General features: G+C 37.2%; 2 protein-coding genes across 2 annotated transcripts in view; one reads left to right on the forward strand and one right to left on the reverse strand.

The window, feature by feature from the left end:
• Positions 1-21,543, forward strand: part of cacna1bb (calcium channel, voltage-dependent, N type, alpha 1B subunit, b) — a 120,212-nt gene that overhangs the window by 36,791 nt on the left and 61,878 nt on the right. Inside the window, exons 5-7 of the mRNA XM_063011264.1 lie at positions 126-278; positions 3,207-3,400; positions 11,256-11,359. Of these exons, the coding sequence (XP_062867334.1) occupies positions 126-278; positions 3,207-3,400; positions 11,256-11,359 (451 nt within the window). The remainder of the gene's footprint in view (positions 1-125; positions 279-3,206; positions 3,401-11,255; positions 11,360-21,543) is intronic.
• Positions 11,141-15,289, reverse strand: LOC134330230 (GTPase IMAP family member 4). Its single transcript, XM_063011263.1, has 4 exons — positions 15,216-15,289; positions 13,497-14,115; positions 13,171-13,362; positions 11,141-12,612 (listed from the first exon to the last, which is right to left on the reverse strand). Exons 1-4 carry the CDS (start codon positions 15,225-15,227, stop codon positions 12,365-12,367), a joined length of 1,071 nt encoding a protein of 356 aa, XP_062867333.1. The 5' UTR covers positions 15,228-15,289; the 3' UTR covers positions 11,141-12,364.

A 21,543-nucleotide genomic window follows, 5' to 3' on the forward strand; every position in this document is an offset into this window, starting at 1 on the left:
GAAAATGACATGCACTATAAGGCCAAAAGTATGTGGACACTTAATCATTAGCTAAACACATCTAATTGTTGGACATCTAATTTTAAAATTGTGGACATGCAGTAATGTACTTACCTGTGTATCAGGTCTCCAGGTGGTGCTGAAGTCCATCATGAAGGCCATGGTTCCTCTCCTGCAGATCGGCCTTCTGCTCTTCTTTGCTATCGTCATGTTCGCCATTATCGGTGTGGAATTCTACATGGGCAAGTTCCAAACCACCTGCTACAAAAATGGTACAGGTGAGTATGATCTATCTCTCTCTTAATTGTCTGAAAAATAATAAACATGTCACTAATAAACAACGCATTACACTTGGTCTCAAGATCTCTAAATCAGCAACAGTGTTGTTGGGATTGGGATCTTTAAATACTGTTTACACTGACCGGCCTCTTTATTAGGAACACATCCCTTGTTAGGACTGGTTGTAGGTGTACAGACGCAACCTTCGAGCCACTATTCTTGCTCATCTTGATTCACCCAGAGCTCAAGGAAGACGTGCATCAAGGCTCCTGTCTGCACTTGCTCCCAAGTGGTGGAACGAACTTCCCCTGTCTGTTTAACATCGGAGTCTCTTACTTGTCTTCAAGAGATGATTAAAGACCCACCTCTTACCTTCTATAGCATCTTATTGCTATTTTTGGAGCTGTATTCTGACACTGGCTTTGACATTGAGGTGCTAAAAACAACACCATGTTAGTGTCATTGCAGTCCTGAGAATGGTCCCAAATAACTTGGTCAGTGGGGGTTCCATGAGAGTCCGTTTAGACTGATAAATGGGAAACAGGAGGTTTTATTGGGACTTAAGCAGACAGTGGTAGCCTAGTTGGTAGAGCTTTGGGCTATCAGTCAGAAGATCAAATCCAGGCTCTGCTATACAGCCACTGTTGGGCCCTTGAAGGGGCATACAATGCCTGACCCTGCGCTTTGACCCCAGCTTCCAAACGAGCTGGGATACACGAAAAAAAGAATTACGTTGTACTCGTATATTGGACAGACCAGATTGGTGTACCTAATCAAATGCTCGGTGAGGATTAAGAATAGGTTGTAGAAGTGTTTTTTTTTTTTGGATGGGGCGAGGGTTTTTAGCCCAATTTTACCAACAGTGCGAACAGTTTTGTAGCTAATTTTACATAAAGTTAGCAAGTGCAGATGGCATTAATGCGGTTCCTGGGCAATAAACAGAGTGGAACCTGGAACGACACGGCTTTCTGCTTTCCACACTCTCGGGGGCAACTGAGGACTTGTTGAACAGTGAAAGATGACAAGCCTTCAGTCTCTGTTTGTCACAGTGTTTTTACACACACACACACACACTTACACACACACACACACACACACACACACACACACACTTCTATTTTACTTAATCTCAGTGGAATGAAAGCAGTGATAAATCCTCAAAATGCTTTAAATGCTTTTTCTTGGTTGGCCATACTGAGCCAATACTGGAGGGTTTTGTTCCAATAAGAGAAGCTCTGTGCACAGAGTCATCATGGGATAGAATGAAGAAGCTGTTTTATGTACCTGCAGGAGCCACGTTGTCTGACTGTGAGTGTGTCAGTAGGCGAAACGGCTTGGCAGGCTGTTAATATACACTCGATGTGTGTGTGTGAGTGTGTGTCAGTGATTTGAATAACACACACTGTGCGCTGTGTTGGTAATGATGTTCCTGGTGTGCCAAGGCTGAGCTGCTAACACAAACCCAGCTGTAGCTGGTAGCTGTTCAATCGGCATCATCAGCAGGTTTTGCACACCAGTGTGTTTTTAATCCAGGAACATGTGTACGACATTGATGACCCATCGTGCCAGTATGCTTAAACAGTCTGATGTTTAAGTGGCTTAGAAACTAATCAGTACTCTTCTGGACACTAATCAACTCTTCTGGACACCTGACCATGAGCTTGTTGGACACTATTTTTCAAAACCACTGGCATTAATCTAACATTGCTTTAACAGCCTCCACTCTGCTAGAAATGTGTCTATGAAAATTGTGCCCATTAATCAATCATTTTAAGGTAAGGTGAAGATGTTGGATGAGAAGTCCTGACTTAGTATCAATTCATGAGGTTTAATGAGGTTGAGGTCAGGTCTCTGTGCAGGCCGTTGAAGTTCTTCCATACTGAACCATGTCTTTATAGACCTTGCTTTGTGCAATAATAATAATAATAAAATATTGATGATGATGATAATAATAATAATAATAATACTGTAATACTAATAATACTTCTACTACTACTACTAATAATAATAATAATAATAAATATAATGATAATAGCAATACTAATACTGAAATACCAATAATACTTTTACTAATACCACTACTACTTCTACTACTACTACTAATAATAATAAAAATAATAATACTGTAATACTAGTACTACTACTACTACTACTAATGATTATCCTAATACTGTAATACTAATAATACCAATACTAGTACTACTACTACTGCTACTACTAATGATAATCATAAAATATTGATGATGATGATATATACTATGATAATACTAATAATACTTCTACTACTAATAATAATAGGAATAATGATAATAATACTGTAATACTAATAATACTAATACTACTACCACTACTACCACTACTTCTACTGCTAATAATAATAATAATAATAAATAATTATGATAATAATAATAATAATAAATAATGATAATAATAATACTAACACTGAAATACCAATACTGCTACTACTACTAATAATAATTATTATTATTACTATTATTATTATTAACATTTTAATGCTGTAATACTACAATTACTCGTAATATTACTTCTAATAATAAAATTATTATTAATAATAATAATAATAATAATAATACTGTAATACTAATACTACTTCTACTACTACTAATAATATTAATAATAATAACAACAACAACAACAACAATAATAATAATACTGTAATACTAATATTACTGTAATACAAAAAATACTTATTCTTCTACTACTACTACTACTAATAATAATAATAATATATACTACTAATATAATAATGATAAAAATAAAAATAATAAATATAATAATTATGTAATACTGCAACTACTTTTATTACTTCCAATAATAACAACATTATTAAACAAAATAATAATAATTCTGTACTTCTCTTATGTGTTTTACTGTTTCTATGTGTGTTTATGTTTTTGGGAGTGTAGAAGAGAGAACTGCGGATTACCCCTGTGGTCTGGAGGCTCCAGCTAGATTATGTCCCAGTGGCTCCGTGTGTAGAAAAGGAAAAGACTGGAAAGGACCGAACTTTGGAATCACTAACTTTGACAACATCCTGTTCGCTATTCTCACCGTCTTTCAGTGCATCACCATGGAGGGATGGACCGATATTCTGTACCATGTGAGTAGCTTTCAAACCTGAAATGACAAATAAGTATCTGTTATGTGTTCACTATTGTACAGTTCAGAACACTTGATGCTGTCTGTTCAGCTTAATTCTTTTAATTAAGGCAAGATGTCAGTGTCTGAAGTCAAGCCTGGTTGTTTTTAAGTAGCCAGCTTGGCTTACCACTTGGATCTGGAACTGTGGTGGATTGAGTAGCCAGTATTTATATGTGTTGGCTAACTTTAGTGTTCTTTGTACACTGTCATATTTTCATGATCCAAAATCATTTAGTTTGACTATTATTAGATACACCTATCTGCTACGTACATTCAGTAATCCTTTTATAAGCTACACCTACAATACAGATGAACTTTGTGGGCACAGAATTACGAACCTTTGCCCATCTTTGGTTTGTGCACTGTTACCACCCTGTACCCCATTTATATCAGTTGAAATTGACAGAAGTATCAAAGCTTGTTAATAATTAGTTTCCAGCTGCATTTCACTTCCAACAGTCTGATGCTTGTAAGCTATTAAGAAACCAGACTGCGTGCATTGGGCGTCCTGCAGCCGCCCGGCTTTAGGGCTCAGAGGATGTTGTACCAGGCTGGTATGCTTACACCTGGCCCACTCCAACTGTAAAGTGCAGCAAAGTGCCAGAACGTAGCAGATGGGGGGAAGGGGGCAACATACGCTGCTCATAAGCAGCAAATCTGTGGAAGAATGATAAGCTGCCAGCTGCACTGCACAGCCATTCGGCTTCAATTCCATCACATTCTTTTATTCTTGCTCTAATGTTACTGCTAACGTCAGCCTCATTCACATGAATGTTTACGGCATCAGATCACCGGCAAACATCATGTGAGCGTAAACAGAACGTTCTCAAGAAGACACACAATAATGGGTTCATTTGTGAGCAAATTATATTATTTTTTAATAGGAGGTAAAACCTACGTATATGTTTATATTTGTACTTGTACACAATATGGCCAAACCATTTCCAAACCATACATATTTACATGTACCCCCCCCCCCCCCCCACACACACACACCCACACCTTTTTGTGGCTGTATGTATTTTTTTTCTCAAGATTTTTAAGTGTACAGTGGGAATTTATGGCCATTCAGTCAAAACAGCTTTTGTGATGTCAGGTGTTGATGTCGAAAGACGAGGTGTAGCTTGTAAAGTGGATACAAATTTATTTTAATACCAGTGGTTTTGTAATGGGATGTCCGGCAAGCTCATCAGGTGTCCACATACTTTTGGACAGATAGAAAAGGCAGTAATTTACAGTGTATTTTTAATATACTTGTACACTATATGGCCAAAAGTATGTGGACACTTATCCATTTCCAAACCATACGTATCTACATGGAGTTACCCCCCCCCGCCTTTCACTCTATATCTTATGTATATTATATATATATATATATATATATATATATATATATAGACGTTGATGTAGCTTGTAAAGCAGAGCCAACTTTATTTTAATACCAGTGGTTTTGTAATGAGACGTCCAGCAAGCTCATCAGGTGTCCAAAAATACTTTTGGACAGATAGAAAAGGCAACAATTTACAGCATATTTTTAATGTACTTGTACAAAGTATGGCCAAAAGTATGTGGACGCTTTACCTGTTTTAGACATTCCATTTCCAAACCATGCATATCTACATGGAGTCAAAACTGCATTTGTTAATACCTATAGTTTTGTAATGGGATGTCCAGCAAGCTCATCAGGTGTCCACATACTTTCGGACAGGCAGTAATTTACAGTGTATTTTGAATCTAGAATATGAAATTGATTTATTTATTACTCTTATGAGGAACATCTTGAGCTCCTGCCTGAGGCAGTAAGGACAGAGGCTTTGGCTAATGACACTGCAGTCCTCATTTCATGCTTGTTGATTTTATTACCCTATTGCTGTAGTACAGAGGAATAAATTTCTGCTAAATTACCACTGCAGGATCACTCACAATTATAGAGGCCTGCTAATCTCTTCTAACATGACAGATTTCACATGCTAATTGGCTGGATTAGAATTCGATTGATGTATTACTTTATATTACTGCACTGACCCCTTCACCAGGGTGAGGTGTCCTCCAAATGCAGGAGACTAAACCAAGGCAGAAACAAACTACAAGAACCAAAGCAGAAGCTGCAGCCCAAAGCGGGACTCAAACCCAAATGCTCACCACAGGAACCAGACAGGGGACCTCAGAAAGTCTGTAGCGGCAAAGCTACCATGCCACCCATGGAGCAAACTCTAGACAGATGACAGCTACAGAACCAGAATGTCGCCACCAAAAACAAAAGCTAGAGGACGCTAGCAAAAAAGCTAGTCAAAGATGCCAGTCAGAAAGTCAGGAAGTCAGAAGACCCAACTCAGAACTCAGAGTAACATTCCAAACCCACCACCTTGGAGTTGTGCACCCCCCCTTACAAACACACATTCTTCCAGATACACTGCAGAATTTCTGGAAGAGTAACAAACAGGACTGGAGGGAGTTTGGCACTGATGTTAGACGAGAAGACCTGGTTCACAGTTCACATTCCAATTCGTCCCAAGGGTCTACAATTGCATTTATATACAGTCTCTTTCTCATGGCCAACTGTATGTGTATGCTGTCTGCCCAGCCTGGTCTATAGCACCTCTGGGATTCAAACTTGAGAGCTTGAAATCTCCAAGGTGGTGGACTAAAGCGCTACTACAGCTGTGCCAACCAAGTGCCCATCCTCATGGTTTTAATTTGATTACAAGGTATCAAACTACGCCCATTAGAGCTCTCCGGGTGGAGCCTGTGCAGTGATCCTGTATGTGAGGGTGTATCTGGGTAGACTCATTATTGCAGGCTTGACTCACCGTACCCGTATGCACCTTGACCCTGTTGCGTCGCCATCCTGAGCCGTCGGGACGAACGTGCCAGCTCATTAAACGCAGTTAAAAATAACCAGTCAGCACCGTAATGAGAATTATATTTGCACTCAGGCAGCAGTGAATAATTTCCCCACATTTTGTACTATTGTACTGTCTTCTTTTCCTCTTTTTCAGTCTCCTGCTGCCTTATTCGTTGATGTTACTAATTGCAGTGGCAGTAAGGAGAGCACAGAACGCTATAGCAGTGCAAAAAAAAGCATTTTTGTTTATTTGTTGTTGTTTCCTACCTTTCTACCAGTAAATTGCACCCACCACGACCCTGACCAGAATAAAGAGGTGATCAAACAGACAATTAATTAATGAAGGAATATACCTGTGCAATTCCAGTTCCAAAAAAGTTGGGACAGTAAAAAATATTAATGAAAACGGCGCAGGAATGCTTGTGTGGTAAATTAGGCTAACCCACTCCTGCTAAGATCCAGTGTTTGAATCCCCAACGGTGCTATTAGCCCATCGAGCATTTACATACAGACATGATTGGTTATTTTAACACCGTTTGATTTTTAAATTGGATGTCCAACAAGCTCATGTGCTGCCGCGTTATTTAGTCAGATTATCTCCTAGAATTAAGGCACCTCAGTAGGTAGCATTTTAGGGCATCTAGAATTTAGACACCCTTTTCTGGGGAGTGTGCTTAGGATGAATGTGTCTATGTAGAGAGATCACTAGGTTTTCAGACCTGGTACCAGGACATTTCTGTACGTTGAAAGGTAGATTGTCATACGGTGAATCCTGGAGCCGTCCCTTTCTTGAAGTAGGTGCCTGTATGGCCAGTTTAGGTGCTTTCAGTGATGGACAGGAGTTACCAACCCTTCTGCTGGTCTGACCCTAGTCATCATGTCTGCCTGTGAGCGTCCCTTGCTGTTTCGGAAATACTGTACTTTGATCCAGTCGTCTGGCCATAATAATTTTGCCCTCAGAGTCGCTCCTCAAGTCTTTATGCTGCACATATCCGCCACATTACATACACAATAATTTTGCAATACTGTATGTATCACCATGCACGTTTACAAAGTGTGGTCCTAATGTTTTGGCTGATCAGTGTACTTTATTGTGCCGCTGTTGTTTTTTCATCATTATTTTATAGAATATATTCGACAGGCAGACAGTTCAGGGCACTGAGAAACATCAGGAAAGATGAAAGCAGGTCAGAACAGAGGTTTGCATTTTGCCGGCTGCTATAAAAGCATTGTAATTGAGATATTTGAATTACAAAATATGTTTCTTTCATCTGCGGCGTCTGAAACTGCTGTGACTTCAAAAAGTACCGCGTGCATTATAGATCAGATCCCTTTGTTTGTTTTTACTTTAATATTGTCGTTCTGCTCTGAAAATGCGTCACGCGTGAGTCTGGTACGTAGATTTACGACGCATTAAATGGGGATTTGGAATGGGATGTCCAACAAGCTCATAATCAGGTGTCCACATACTTATATCCGTTTACTGTGACTGAAAAAATAACCCACATTTTGTCCATGATCAAAACAAAACACAAAATGAAATATACCTAATTAATAAAAATGGTGGCAATCTGGTCCCACTGTGGTTTACAAGGTACAACGTAAAGCCTCCACAAGGGGGCGTTTGTGTACCAATTTTTTTGGCTCTGGTTTATTTTCTTAAAAATAAAAACACATTTTTGTTACATTTTGTCATTTATTTTGGGTTTTTTCACACATTTCACACATATTTCAGCTGCATGTATTCAGGAGTCACCACAGCTGATAATTGCCTGTATGTCCTTCCTGACTCAACCCTTCTTATTTTATCCGGGATTGGGACCTGCACTGACCAGTGCCACCCCAACCCCCCTTACTCAGATATAGCCAATCATGAATCATGTCTGTGTACACTCCCCACTGGACAATAGCACAGCTGAGATTCAATCCACATATCATGGCGTTAGTGGGCTAGTCTATTTTACCGCTGTGCCAACTGAGCCCCCTTATACATATTACATTCTCTCTTCTTCTAACTTTGAGTCTTTACAAACAAATATAGTATTCTGTCTTAGCCAAAAGTATGTGGACACCAGTGGCGGCTGCTGGTCTTTCAAAGAGGGGAAGCTCATTGTCGGCTTACATCATAAAATTTGTCAATTTATTTATACATAAATTCTGTTCAATGTTCAATGAAATGTTAACACAACTGTACATATTTGACCATTTAATTTTTGACATTTTAGGGGAAGCTGAGCTTCTCTTGCAGTCTTAGAGAAATCGCCACTGGTGGACACGTAACCATGAGCTTGTTGGACGTCCCGTTCCAAAACCATGTGCATAAGCATAGTGTTGGACCTCACTTTGCAGATGTCAAAGCCTACTCTATTTTAGAAAGGCTTTTTGAAGTGTGTCCATAGAAATCATTGTCCATGAGGTAAGAGGATCTGTGAGGTCAGCAAAAGCATCAGAATCTGACCTCTGTGTCACCCTATACTTGTATATGTTCCCCAATGAAAAAAACATAATTGATTACTGTTTAAAAGTTCCTAAACACATATAAATGAAGAAAAATGCTTTAGGTACTATTATTATTATGATTATTATTATGATTATTATTATTATTATTATTATTATTATTAATTATTTTTTGTTCAGGGATTTTTGGACAGAATAAATTTCATTAAATACTTTAAATTTTTGTTATTTTCTCAGTGTGAGATTAAACAAATTAAACAAAAAAAGAATTTCCTGTAACTGTTTTCACTTATTTATCTGGGTGCAATAATTGAGGGACTGTACACACAATAGTGGACCATTTCTGACCCTTCCTAGTTACAAAGCAATGGACACTATGGGTTTCTAATCTGACAGAGCTTTTACACCAGGCTGTAGTGAACTATGCAAGTGAAGAAATCAATCAGCAGTAATTGCAGCTCTGGCAGGAATTCTCATTTCCATCAAAGCATTAAAGATTGTGTAAGTAAATATATGATACAGCATCGAGCTTATGGTCCCTGTCCAGATTTTTTTTTTGCTTACCACATCAGAACTGAACTGCACCAGTCAGCATCACTCTTCACCTCTAGTGAGGACCAGTACACCAGTACACCAGTACTGCTCTTTACTTACACGTGCTAGACTGTAAATACCAGCCACATTCACACTGCTGGGCAATTCCTGTTAGCGGCTGATCATGAGACATTGGCGGCTGTGCACAAGGGGGAAATGATCAATAAAGAATTGATAAAAAGAGCATTATGGGGTAAAGAAACAAAGTTCTCTCCTGGCAGGCACATTTCTATCAGTTCCACATATTTTAACTTTATATGTCCAAACTTTCTCTTGCAAACAGCTGACACTGCTCTGTGATGCAAGTTTGAACAGGTTTCAGCCACCCTCTTCTTCCTCCCCCACAGTCTCTAGCAGGGACATTTTTAAGAAGAAGGAACAGACATGTCGTGGGCAGAGGGATTCAACTAACAGTACACCTAAAGTCAAAAGTTTACATACACCTGTATAGGGATGTGTACGTCTTGGCAGTCTTGAGTTTTTAATTTTTTCTGCGATTGTTGTTTTTCTGTGACTGAAAGATTGGGACACATACTGATTTGTTTCTAGTTGGATTTTTGAAGATTACTCATTTGGTGGTGAAAGTTTAATAATGTGGCATTTTATATAACATGGACCTTCATGATCCAATAATACTTATAATCATATAATAATTTCTGTAACATCATAACAACAACAATAATAAAAATAATACTTTTGATTATCACCTTCTCTTCTGCATATAATAATAATTAATATTATATTATTATTAATAATATTGTTGTTTTTGTTGACATTATAAAATACCAACAAGTTAAATATTCACTAAAGTTCCTTAAATTAATACATTAATTAAATTAACTGTGTCCTGTTTGAGGTTGTGCATTGATTCCTGTTACCCTGACTGTGATGTATATATCAATATAATATATAGTTCAACAAAAGAAAAATCACTATAGAAGCTTCACATCTTCTGAAACCCCACATTGATGGTCCTCTATAGTTAGAAGTCCAGGGGTGTTAAATCAGGGAAGTTGGGGAATCGTTTATTAAAGTGTGTATACTTTTTAAGGCCCCTCTGTATCTACACATACATATATTGTATAATATAAAGTGGGTTCTGTTTTAACATTACATCTGATTACATTTATAACAGATTTTACGGCTCATGGATTGACGTCATGGCACCCACTGTGTGAATCAGGGGTTTGAGCTAAACCTAAATTCCTAATGATGATCAGTACTGTCAGTACATTCCACATTGTTTTTAGTAAGAACCCAAGGCTTCACTGCGGTTCAGATCTTACCGCTGTGTTCCTGTCATGACCATGAGTGGAAAATTATTAATTATCAGCAAATTATTACACTCACTTCATATGTGAAGAATATTTACAGTTACATTCAATTATTCTCATGCATATAATTATTATAAGCATATAAGCACTAATCTTATAAATATGATTAGTCTCATCCAGATTAGTGTGGTAAATGATTTTGACAGCTTTTATTATTATAAAAAATATTGTTTATTTGCAGTTTCCATAATATTAGGAAAGGTCATGAATAATCAAGCTGATAAAAAAAAGATTTTATGAGCTGATAAAAGGCTATGGGGTCTCAGGGGACCCCAAACATGAGAAAGTGAGGATTAAGGTCATTCATTTGCTGCAAATAAAATAATAATAATAATAATGTAAAAAAAAATGACCACAATAAATACTAAGAAATTCATTCATTTGCAGCAAATAAAAAAAATGTAAATAAGAAAATTATACATTAAAAAAATGACCACAACAAATACTAGGAAATTCATTTATTTGCAGCAAATACAATAATAATAATAATAATAAAATGACCACTCAGTGTTTAGCTGATGCTATAATTTGTAATTAAAAAATCAAGAGTTTTAAACTGTTTCTGCATCTTTTTTACCCTGCAGACCAACGATGCCATGGGCAACACTTGGAACTGGCTGTACTTCATTCCCCTCATCATAATCGGCTCCTTCTTCATGCTCAACCTGGTCCTGGGAGTCTTATCAGGGTGAGTCAGCTTTTAAAAGAGTCACAATTTTTAATGCTCTCTCTCCCTCTCGCTCTTAGTATTATTCACATTTTCTTTTTCTTTTTTCTTTTACCTCGCTTCGATTTTCTCCCTCGTGCATTGTTCTCCGATTCTTTTGAAAGTGTTTTTTACGAGAGATCAGAGAGACTAGACGGCTTTGTCTGCACGGCTGAATATTTCAGGCTTAGATAAGAGAGTTTTATTACCTTAGTGAGGAAAGCGTATAAAGTTTTATCATGCTCGGCCGTATTGGATTATAGAAATATTTGTGGTAATATTTCTGGTCTAACAGCAGAATTTTTCTTAATTAAGTTATAATTAAAAATTCTCCCTGATGCACTATTAAGCATCCATAGACACCATTATTTTAAGTACAAACTAAGCAGTTTAAGGGAGTTTAGGAAATGTAGTCAGCAATATACTGTATATTGTAGCATGCAAGAAAAAAATATAAATAAATGATACATGTATTTTAAACAGCAGTGTATTATTGTATGTATAATTCTGTAATTACAATTTATGTACATTGAAATTATTATATTTTGTGGTGATCTCTTGGAGGAAGTGTTTGGCCGTCACAGGGACACATTCGGATTTTTGGGAAGTCACTTTTTTGCCCTGGCGACAGTGACTCCTACTGTCAAGTTCAGGCTATGGCACAAGCAGTGAAGGAATATCGAGAGCCTGGGGTGGTCCTGCAGGCTTGTTAAAAAGCACTTTAGGAATCCACCAGTTTCCAGTGTCCAGAAAAAAAAGGGGCAATTTGACTTCACGTGTCAGTGTGCTAGCCCTACTGTCCGAGTGTAGTACTGAGTATGTGGCAAAGGTCGGAAAAGCAATCTGGACAAAGTGCAAGGGCAAAGGTTAAGGAAATTATTAAACAGAAAACAAAATAAAAAAACAGCTAATTTAGGCTATCTGTTTGATTGTAAACATTAATATGAGTCCAGTGTAAGTGCACAGACTTCTGTGTAAAAACATTATTTAACAGGAATTTCTTCTTAAACGATTTTGCTCTCTTTTATCCCTTTGTGCAGTTCTTACAGTGGGTTTCGAATAATTTTCTTTATCCTGGTCATAACCCATCTGTTTATTTAACACTGCATGTCTTAGTTCAAGTATGTCATTGTTGCCCATAGAAATGCTTTCAGTGTCATATCCAGATGATCCTGCGTCAATCCCAGATTCAGAATGCGGGTTCATTTCTGTTTCAGACGCTGTTTCTCCACTCACTGAAAATAAAACAGACAAATTAGAAACCAGAACTATACTAATAGTAGAGCAATTCTCATTCAGGGAAGGGGGTCGACATTTTGTAATAACCACTAATAAACTTTTTTTTATTAATGGGGGTTTTGCGTTCCCTTTTCTCCAGTATTTAAACAGTTCAGTCTGAGAGTTTCATTGGTCTTGGAGTTTTTAACTTCGAGAGAATGACTTTTTGCACAATGGAATTGCACACTGGAAGCATTTTAAGATCTCTTTATAGTTTGTTTTGCTTTGAAATAATTAATTTGCTTCATTTATGTGCCCTGCTTAAAGAAACCGACAGTCTTGAAGAGTCAATTAAAGCCTAGCATGTTAATGAAGTTCTGATACTTTTACAACTGGAAGGAGGACCAAACTTTGTACATAACTGTTCATTAACATTTGCTAAAGTGGTGTCAAAACAACTGTGTGGTGATTAGGTTGGGGGGCACTTGTTTGTCTACTTAGGGTGGGGCTGTCATGTTATTTTACAAAAGATACACTGTGTGTTATGCACAATAAAAATTAATATTAAAACTTACAACTGGGAATAAAGGCACCATCTTTGCTCCCTGCTCGTCTCTGATGTGGAATTAAAAAATCAGTGCTTTCAGTGCCATATCCTGAGGAAGATGCTCTTGTACAGTGTTGACTTTCTCTCAGCCATTTTGAGACTTTGCGATGTGGCCGTATGGTGACATCACTTCCTGATTCCCACATCGTATCTCCACTTACTGAAAATAAAATACAAAACTTCAGGTTATGATTAAGTTCTCATTATTTGAATAGATTAACTTTCGCATAACAATACAACTGAGAATGTAGGCAGGATCAATGCTCCCCATTCGCCATTGATTTGGGATTTTACCTTCTGCATCAATATTCCTCCAGAATGCTTTGAACATGCGTTGGATAAGCTCATCTTCTTTTTGACGCCATTCCTCTTCAGTCAGCAATTTGGGCCGTTGAAAAAGGTCCTGGATATTCAGTCCCTTCTTCTGCTTTGGTATGAAGTGCTGCCCTCTGTTTCTAACCACCATCTCATTTATTTTCTCTAGCAAATCTTTGACCTGAGATTTGTCTCCCCAGTCATAATTATCCAGCACGTGATATCTTCCCTCACATTTGTTTAATAGCCATTCAAGGCCGTTTCCCTCGCACTCTATGTACTCCTCAATAGATCTGTCTTTTAACCAGCTGCCATGGCTGAACAACAGCAGAGTGTGTCTCCAGACTTTGTCTTCAAATTTTTTCATCAGAGCTTCCAGAGTTTGTTGATCTTCATTAGTAAACGATTCTCTAGCTGAGAGCACCAGAATGAAAGCGTGTGGCCCCGGTGGGCAAAGTGACGTGCTTTGCAAAATATGTACTGCAGATTCTAAAGACGATGATGACCATCCTGGTGTGTCAACAATTGAGACCTGATACTGATCAACTTTCCTCTGGTGCATGATGCATTTTTCAGTTGGTGACTGGGTTCGAAAGTCCTGAAAATAATCTATGTTAGTAGGTGTATGGTTGACATTACAAATATACACTTAACATAAAGTGTTGACATATGCATAGCAATGTGCATAGTTTAGAAATAGAAATAAATTCAAAATTTTAAAAATTCAAAAATGGAAATCGCGTCATGGACCTTGAAATGAGCCATTTCCCATGTAATGTGCAATTTGAGGTGAAATGTAAAATTTAAAGTTTTTGTTTAGTGAATTAACGTTTTTCATTGACGTAGCATATGATATATGAAATGCAATATGCAATATGAGGTGCTCCTAGCAATCATACGGCAATAACGTTAGTGTAACAGACTTTTCTGTGCTGTAGAGTGCTGACAATGTTTAATGTGTTTACGTATTGACCACATTTTTGTCCCTTTGGGGATTCCATAGTCATGGAAGTGTGCTTCTCTACACATGTGATCATCTCTGTGCTGTGCTTAAAAGAACAGCCAGTAAAGTATTCCGCTCCCAATAGTTTGTGTATGTACAGTTTTTTTCTTACTTTATAAACTCTGCAAAGTCTAAAGATGCTCGGTTACACTAGCAATCGGTTAGACAAAATGTCCAAGCTGTCAAGTCTAAAGCAGCTAAAAACATGACTGAAACTGGTAACTGAGTTTGTAAAACTCCCGACCAATTCTGTGGAAGCAGAGAGGGGTGTGTGAAAACACAGACTATATTTTTCATCTTACAACCATTAGGGTAGGCTGTACTGTGTATTGTAGCTTGCATTTATTCCATTATTAAATTTTTGAGTGTTATTTAATGACAGCTGTGAAATAAAAAAAAATCTTTAAAAAAATCTGTGAAATCTGTCCTTTTTGAAAAATGAGGTCCGTGAAATTAAGCACATTTGAATTTAGTAGGGACCCTAATTATAACATACACTGAAGAGCCAAAACATTAGGACCACCCCATAAAATGTCCATGGTAATGCCAATTTAATAACAGTTGTGCATTTCAAGGTCAGAGATCTTAAATGTTGGGCTGAAAGTAGTTACTCAAAGAAATCTGGTGACTTAAAACACAGTGCACCTCTAAAATTTTTTATTTCACATACCAACCCCTTTATAGGATACACTTACCTTTATGTACATTATTTAGCACTTTTATGAGCTACACCTACAACATAGATATACAGTATGTATACAGTTTTTGGCTGTCTCAAAATGAATGAATTATTTAAAATTAATTAAAAAGTGAATTACCTCACAAATTGTTGATTGAAATGAGTGTTTCGACAAAATTGTGTTTCCTGTGCAGCTTTTTCCAGATTTTTCTCCTCCTAGTAGGACAATTCTCATCTCTGACAATCTGTAGTTTGTATCTGGTATTTAGAAACACAAACACACACACACAAGATAGAAAACTGTGTATGACGCTCACAATGTTTAGAATTCACGGACAGGCAGGACTGAAGGTTGATGAACCTGAATTACATTATTTTTGCTTTTTTATTTCTTGTGACTATGTTAGAATTAATTTTATTTTTTACATATGTACTGTATTTATTCTAATTTATCCAAAATATCCTCTAGGCCACCCAAGGATGATGGGCCATTGTTCAGTCTGGGCCCTCTCAAGGTTTCTAGTAATTTTGCTTGTGTTCAGGGTTTTTTTTTATTTTAAGACAATGTCCATAAAAAACGCTATACAAATCAGTTTGACTTGGCAAAGAGTAACCGTTGGTAAAGAGCATCAGCTTACCTCTAAACACTTCTTGAAGAACCTTTCTTTGCTTTCTTGCTTTCATCCTGTTTGTTTTTGCTCTGCTTTGAACTGTGTTTAACTGTTCATTCAGCTGAGTTGAGAGACTGCTATCAATTTTATAATAACCACCCTTGTTTCCTGCCACCATCTCATCAATCCTCTCAATGAGTTCTGTGGACTGTGTGGAATTTAGCTGGTTCTTGTTGGTAACAGCGTAGTATCGGTTTCCACATTTTTTCATTAGCCACTCAAGATGTGGTTCATCAGTTTCAATGCGCTCCTCAATGGATGTATCACCAAGCCAGTCTTTTCTTGTAAAAAGAACAAAAGTATAGTCCCAGATCTCCTCCCCAAACAAGCTCATATGCTCTTCCACGGCTTTCTGATAGGACTGATTGAATGCTGTAGCAATGGGAACAGTCAGCAGAAATGCATGTGGACCCGGAGGACAGAGAGTCACACTACGCTTTATCTCTAGCTTGTCAATCTCAGAGGTTTTCTTCAGAGGACTGTTATAGTACCACCCTGGAGTGTCAACCACTGTTAGTTTCCTCCCATTTATTTCACCGTAGCTGACTGCACACCGCACTGTTGTTCTATTTTCATCAACTTCAAATGCATCGGTATCCAAAATAATGTTTCCTGCAGAGCTTCTTCCAGCCCAGGATGCCCCAACAATCACAAGGCGAATTTCATTTGAATAATATGCACCACCTTTGAAGAAGAAAACAAAAAAAAAGATAACTTTATGGTGTTGGAGGCTTACATTTTAAAAATAGTGTATATTTAGGAAATTAAATGAAAATGTAAATTAAATTAAAATTACAAAAATAAAGTTAAATTATTAAAATAAATGTAAAATTATTTATGTCCATTTATTGCATTTTTGATCTATAAGGTAAATTGGTAATTAAAAATTATCATTACTGGGCGGTAATCAATACTCACTTAGCATCATTGCTTTCATTTCATCTCTTTGCCTCTGGACTGCAATCACTCTCTTTTGTGCTCTTTCCTTGGCTCTTGTTCTTTTGCTCTCATTTATTTTCAAATACTCTTCAGTATGGACAATTCGAAAATAATTGTCATTTTTGTTTGACACCATAGTAGCTATTGTAGACAAGAGTGAGGAAACTTGAGACCCATCATTTTGGTTTGTAATATCAATAACATGGAATCTTTTATTACATTTTCTTAAAAGCCACATTAGGTCTGGCCAGTTTTTCACATGATTCTCAAAGGCTCTGGAATTAAATGGAGCTACTGAACTAAACACCACAATCATGTGATTCCATATTTGTTCGCCACAGAATTCCAGATGCTCCTCCAAAGCGATCTTGTAGACATTTGGAAAAGCTGAGTCCACAGGAATGACTAAAAGGAAGGCGTGAGGTCCAGGTGTGCACAACGCTTGGCTACGAATGATCTCGAGTTTATCAAACATGGGAGTGTTTTCCACAGAATAATGCCACCACCATCCAGGAGTGTCAACCAGCTTGATAGTAAACCCATGGACTTGTCCTTCTGCTATCTGGCAGCAGGCAGTTCTTCTGTCAGTATGAAACACATTTCTGCCCAGGATGGTGTTTCCAACAGAACTCTTTCCACTTGCCTCTTTTCCCCCTAGCTCTCGACCCCCGATCAAAACAACCCTCAGTTCATGGAGTGAAGACATTTTTATCTGGAAAAAAAGACAAATTCAGACAAATAAAAAGTGAACATACACTTTTAAGAAACATACACTTACATATCATGGTAGTCATTGAATCTGTTGCAGTAATTTTCTGAACTGAATGGTTTTGACCAAATCAAACACTACAAAATTGCTTGAAACTTAACAATTGTACTGGTATAATAAAACGTTAAGATAACATAAGGCCTTCATCAAGTATACTATGGGTAACATTACATTTCACTAAAGATGGTGATAGCTAATGTAGGGTGACCTTGGTGGGTTATAGCTTAACTGGATAGAAGTGGGTAAACACTTGAACTAAATAGAGGTGGGTTATGAAAACAGGTGGGTTACGAATAGAGGTGGATTATAAATTGATGTGTGTTATGAATACAGGTGGGTTACGAATAGATGTGGCTTACAAATAAAGGTGGGTCACTTAAAAACTAAAAATAAGCAGTGGTGTAATGTAACGAAGTATTCATCTGTGGTAATAATCTGAAGTATCTGTTGTTACACCAACTTTTACTCCACTACATTTCCTAAATAAAATGTATACGTTTACACCGCGTTTAAAGTGTAAAATTACACTTGAATTTTTTTTGAGAGATAACATTTTAACTATATTTACACTTTCTAACTGCAATGTTTACTTTCTTGCTACAAGAAAACAACGGTGCATATCAAAACGAGCAGTTATTAAAACACAGTTGTTTGGTGTTATAATGCTACCCGTTTTCGTGCTACCCACATACACCCATATATAAATAATAAATAACTACACAAACTTAACTGTATGTAAACTGGATTTTTACATTATTTATCCTTTCTTTTAAATATGATTTGCACGTTTATCTAAAGAAACTTTAAAGCTAGAGTATTATGGGTTTGTGTGGATGTGTTTACAGATTAAACTAATCTACACAGGGTAAAAATACTTAATATCTGACATAAAAATATGAAGTAAATAGTAAAATAAAGTTAAACTACTATATTATTGTTTTAAGTTTTGACAACGAGCACACAATGTAACGTCCCCAAATCACATCCTCAAGTACTATAAAGTGTGTCTAGGTAGTGTACAGTACAACATACTGTATGTAAAAAGTAGTAAACTGCATTTGGAACACAATCCAAATCTATTTGAGGAAGATTTCGCTTGTTTGCGTTCTGACTCCGGAATCATCACGCACAAGTTATGCAAATACATTCAAAATTTAATACTTTTAATGTTTTACACCACGATTAACTGTCTGTCTGACAAGCCTGTTCCAAACACCGAAGTTCCTAGATTGCGCAGTATGCATGCGCAGTATTTCTTCCGGCTTTTTAAACTTTAACTCGACGATTTATAATCATTAGTCATTTTGATGAAAATGCTTATGTTAGGGTTTTGTTTTCATAAAAGGGAAAACAACAAATTTTGAGAAATATCTGTGTCATGTTGACAAGGTCCATAATAAAGAATATTTGAAGTTCATTAGTGATTCATGTAAATTCTAGGTAATTCACAAACTTACACCTATCTATTATTTATTAAATATATATAACTGCATGTTTTATGATGCTGTAAAGTCTTACCTGCTTTGATTATGCATAGTAAAGAAATCTCAAATTCATAGTAAAGAGAGTAAGCAAGTCTGTCAAAGAAACTGAAAAAAGCTCCTTTACAAAATAAACATAAAAATAAAATGTGATCTTTGATTCGTGTTACTTGGCTTGTGAACAGAAAGTGAAAGTTCTGCCTTGAAGGAGGTATCAACGAAATTCAGTCATGGAAAATTTCATGGGCCAGCTGTAGCCTAGTGGTTAAGGTACTGGACCAGTGATCAGAGGGTTGCTGGTTCAAGCACCACTACTGCCAGGTTGCTGCTGTTGGGCCCTTGAGCAAGGCCCTTAACCCTCAATTGCTTAGACTGTATACTGTAACTGTAATGTAAGTCGCTTTGGATAAAGGCGTCTGCTAAATGCTGAAAATGTAAATTTCGACAAAAGAGTGCGTATGTGCCAGCAAAGCCGTGGAGGCCATTTACCCGATATGCTATTCCATACATAACCCTATACTGTATACTTTATGAATCAATTAAAAATTTACAATTTTTAATTAAAAACCTGTGTTCTCTATCAAAATTACTTCTTGCGTGAATTTTGGGACACCCTTTACAAAATAGCAAAAGGTATGTGCTCACCCCTCCTTAATAGTAAGTTTGGGCGTTTCAAATTTGTGAACAGTTTTGGGAGGGACCTTTACTGTTTCAGCATGACATGATTGAAGTAATCTGACGTGAAGGAACCTAACCCTCACTTAATACCACAATTGAAATGCCTTGATTGTGTCTTGATTGAGTTTATTGAATGGAGACACACAAATTCCCACAAATGAAATCTTGTGGAAGCCTCCCAATACGAGTGCATATTGTCCTATGTGTTTAGGGGCTAGAGTGGGACATCCAACAAACTCAACAATCACTCAACAATTAGGTGCCTTGTTAGGTAGCCATGTTAGGCAAATTAGGTTGTAAATTAGAACCATGGTTACATACTACAGGTCATTAATCATGTTATTAATACCCATTGGGAAAACCTAGGGGCCATTCAAACCAATGGGATGTGGTGGCACAGCGCGCTAGCATGTCAACATGTCAATCTCCCTTCGTGTACCGAATATGGTTAAATTCGCTGACAAGCCCGAACTTGCAAATAAAAACACTTGTACAAGTTTATACAAGTTAAAAATCCATAACAATTTATTTACGTTTTAAAATAACGCGTTCGTTTCTCTGCACCGTCAGCCATGTTTTTTTATTTTTCTGTGAGAGAACAGCTGCCGCACTGAATGCTGGGATTGCCTTGATCACTAAGGATGCTTCCGATGCTCACTCGTTCTTGAGTCAAAATAACATTAAAATTTTAAGATGCCTTAGTAGACAGCATATTAAGGCATCTAGGATTTCGAACAGCCTCCTTCTCGGGAGCGAGCATAGAATGACGTAAAATGCTGCCTATGTAGAGAGCGCACTAGCTTTTCGAACACACCCTATATGTAAAGGAAGTTAGGGCATAGAGAGATTAAATTCATTGTCTTTACTTTAAGTAAGAATTTAGATGATTTTGGTCAGAAAACAATTTAAGGAATTTAAGGTTTTCTGAAATTATTGTTGCTTTTTATTTATAAGTAATTGTCCATACCTGTTCACGCTCTATTCTATATCCCAGATCTGCCAGAAACTGTGAGCCACTTACTGCTTAGGATTTTCTTTTTTACTTTTGGCTTCTGTTCAATCACGACTTGTAGAAATATAGTTCCAACAGCAACTTTAATCAAATGGTCTTTTGCATGAGGGTTTCAGAAGAATTTGGCAATAAAGTAAGTAAGTAGGCAAGATTCTCAAGTGTATCTGTGGGAACAAATTCAATTAATGACAAATCCTGTTTTATATGATCACCACCGTCTCTGCACTGTCGGGACCTGCAAGTAACAAATGATCTCACAGCACCCCACCTTTGACTTTATTGGATCGTTTTCTTCCATAATCCGTCTTCTCGACTTCAGTTTTTGTGTTAAAGTGTTAAAGATGTCTAGAGGCAATCGGTGCTTGTTCTTTGAATGGTGGGTCCACAGCAGTTGGTCCTGTTTGAAGTGAAAGGCCACTTTAGACTGGCGGGGGGGAACTAGACACCTGCAGAGATGAGAAAGTTGTCCCGTGGTAGCAGTAGATCACAGCGTCTGCTTGAAGGGTCAACAGTCCGTTATTGCATGGTGAATGTCTGTTTGTTAACTGCAAGCCAAACCTTGTTATCCAATATCAGTTCCTGACTTTACAAATAATATTTTGATGTAATGGGTACAAATTCGTACAGACACAGTCTATAGACTTTGGGAAAAGCTTTTCTAGAAGAGTGGAACCTGTTGCAGTTATAAATTGTCGGCAACACTATAGCTTTAGAATTCATGTCCAACAAGCTCATGGTCAGATGTCATACTTCTGGCTCGTATGGACTAATGTATTTGGACCAACCTGGCTGAT

The sequence above is a fragment of the Trichomycterus rosablanca genome, chromosome 16, assembly GCF_030014385.1.
Source record: "Trichomycterus rosablanca isolate fTriRos1 chromosome 16, fTriRos1.hap1, whole genome shotgun sequence".
Taxonomy (NCBI): Eukaryota; Metazoa; Chordata; class Actinopteri; order Siluriformes; family Trichomycteridae; genus Trichomycterus; species Trichomycterus rosablanca.

What these genes read in the sequence shown, in the direction of transcription:
- LOC134330230 (XM_063011263.1), bottom strand. An exon ending in GAGGAATATTGATGCAGAAG is followed by an intron (nt 13,363 to 13,496) that starts GTAAAATCCCAA and finishes TTTTATTTTCAG; the next exon opens with TAAGTGGAGATACGATGTGG. An exon ending in TGGTGCCTTTATTCCCAGTT is followed by an intron (nt 12,613 to 13,170) that starts GTAAGTTTTAAT and finishes TTTTATTTTCAG; the next exon opens with TGAGTGGAGAAACAGCGTCT.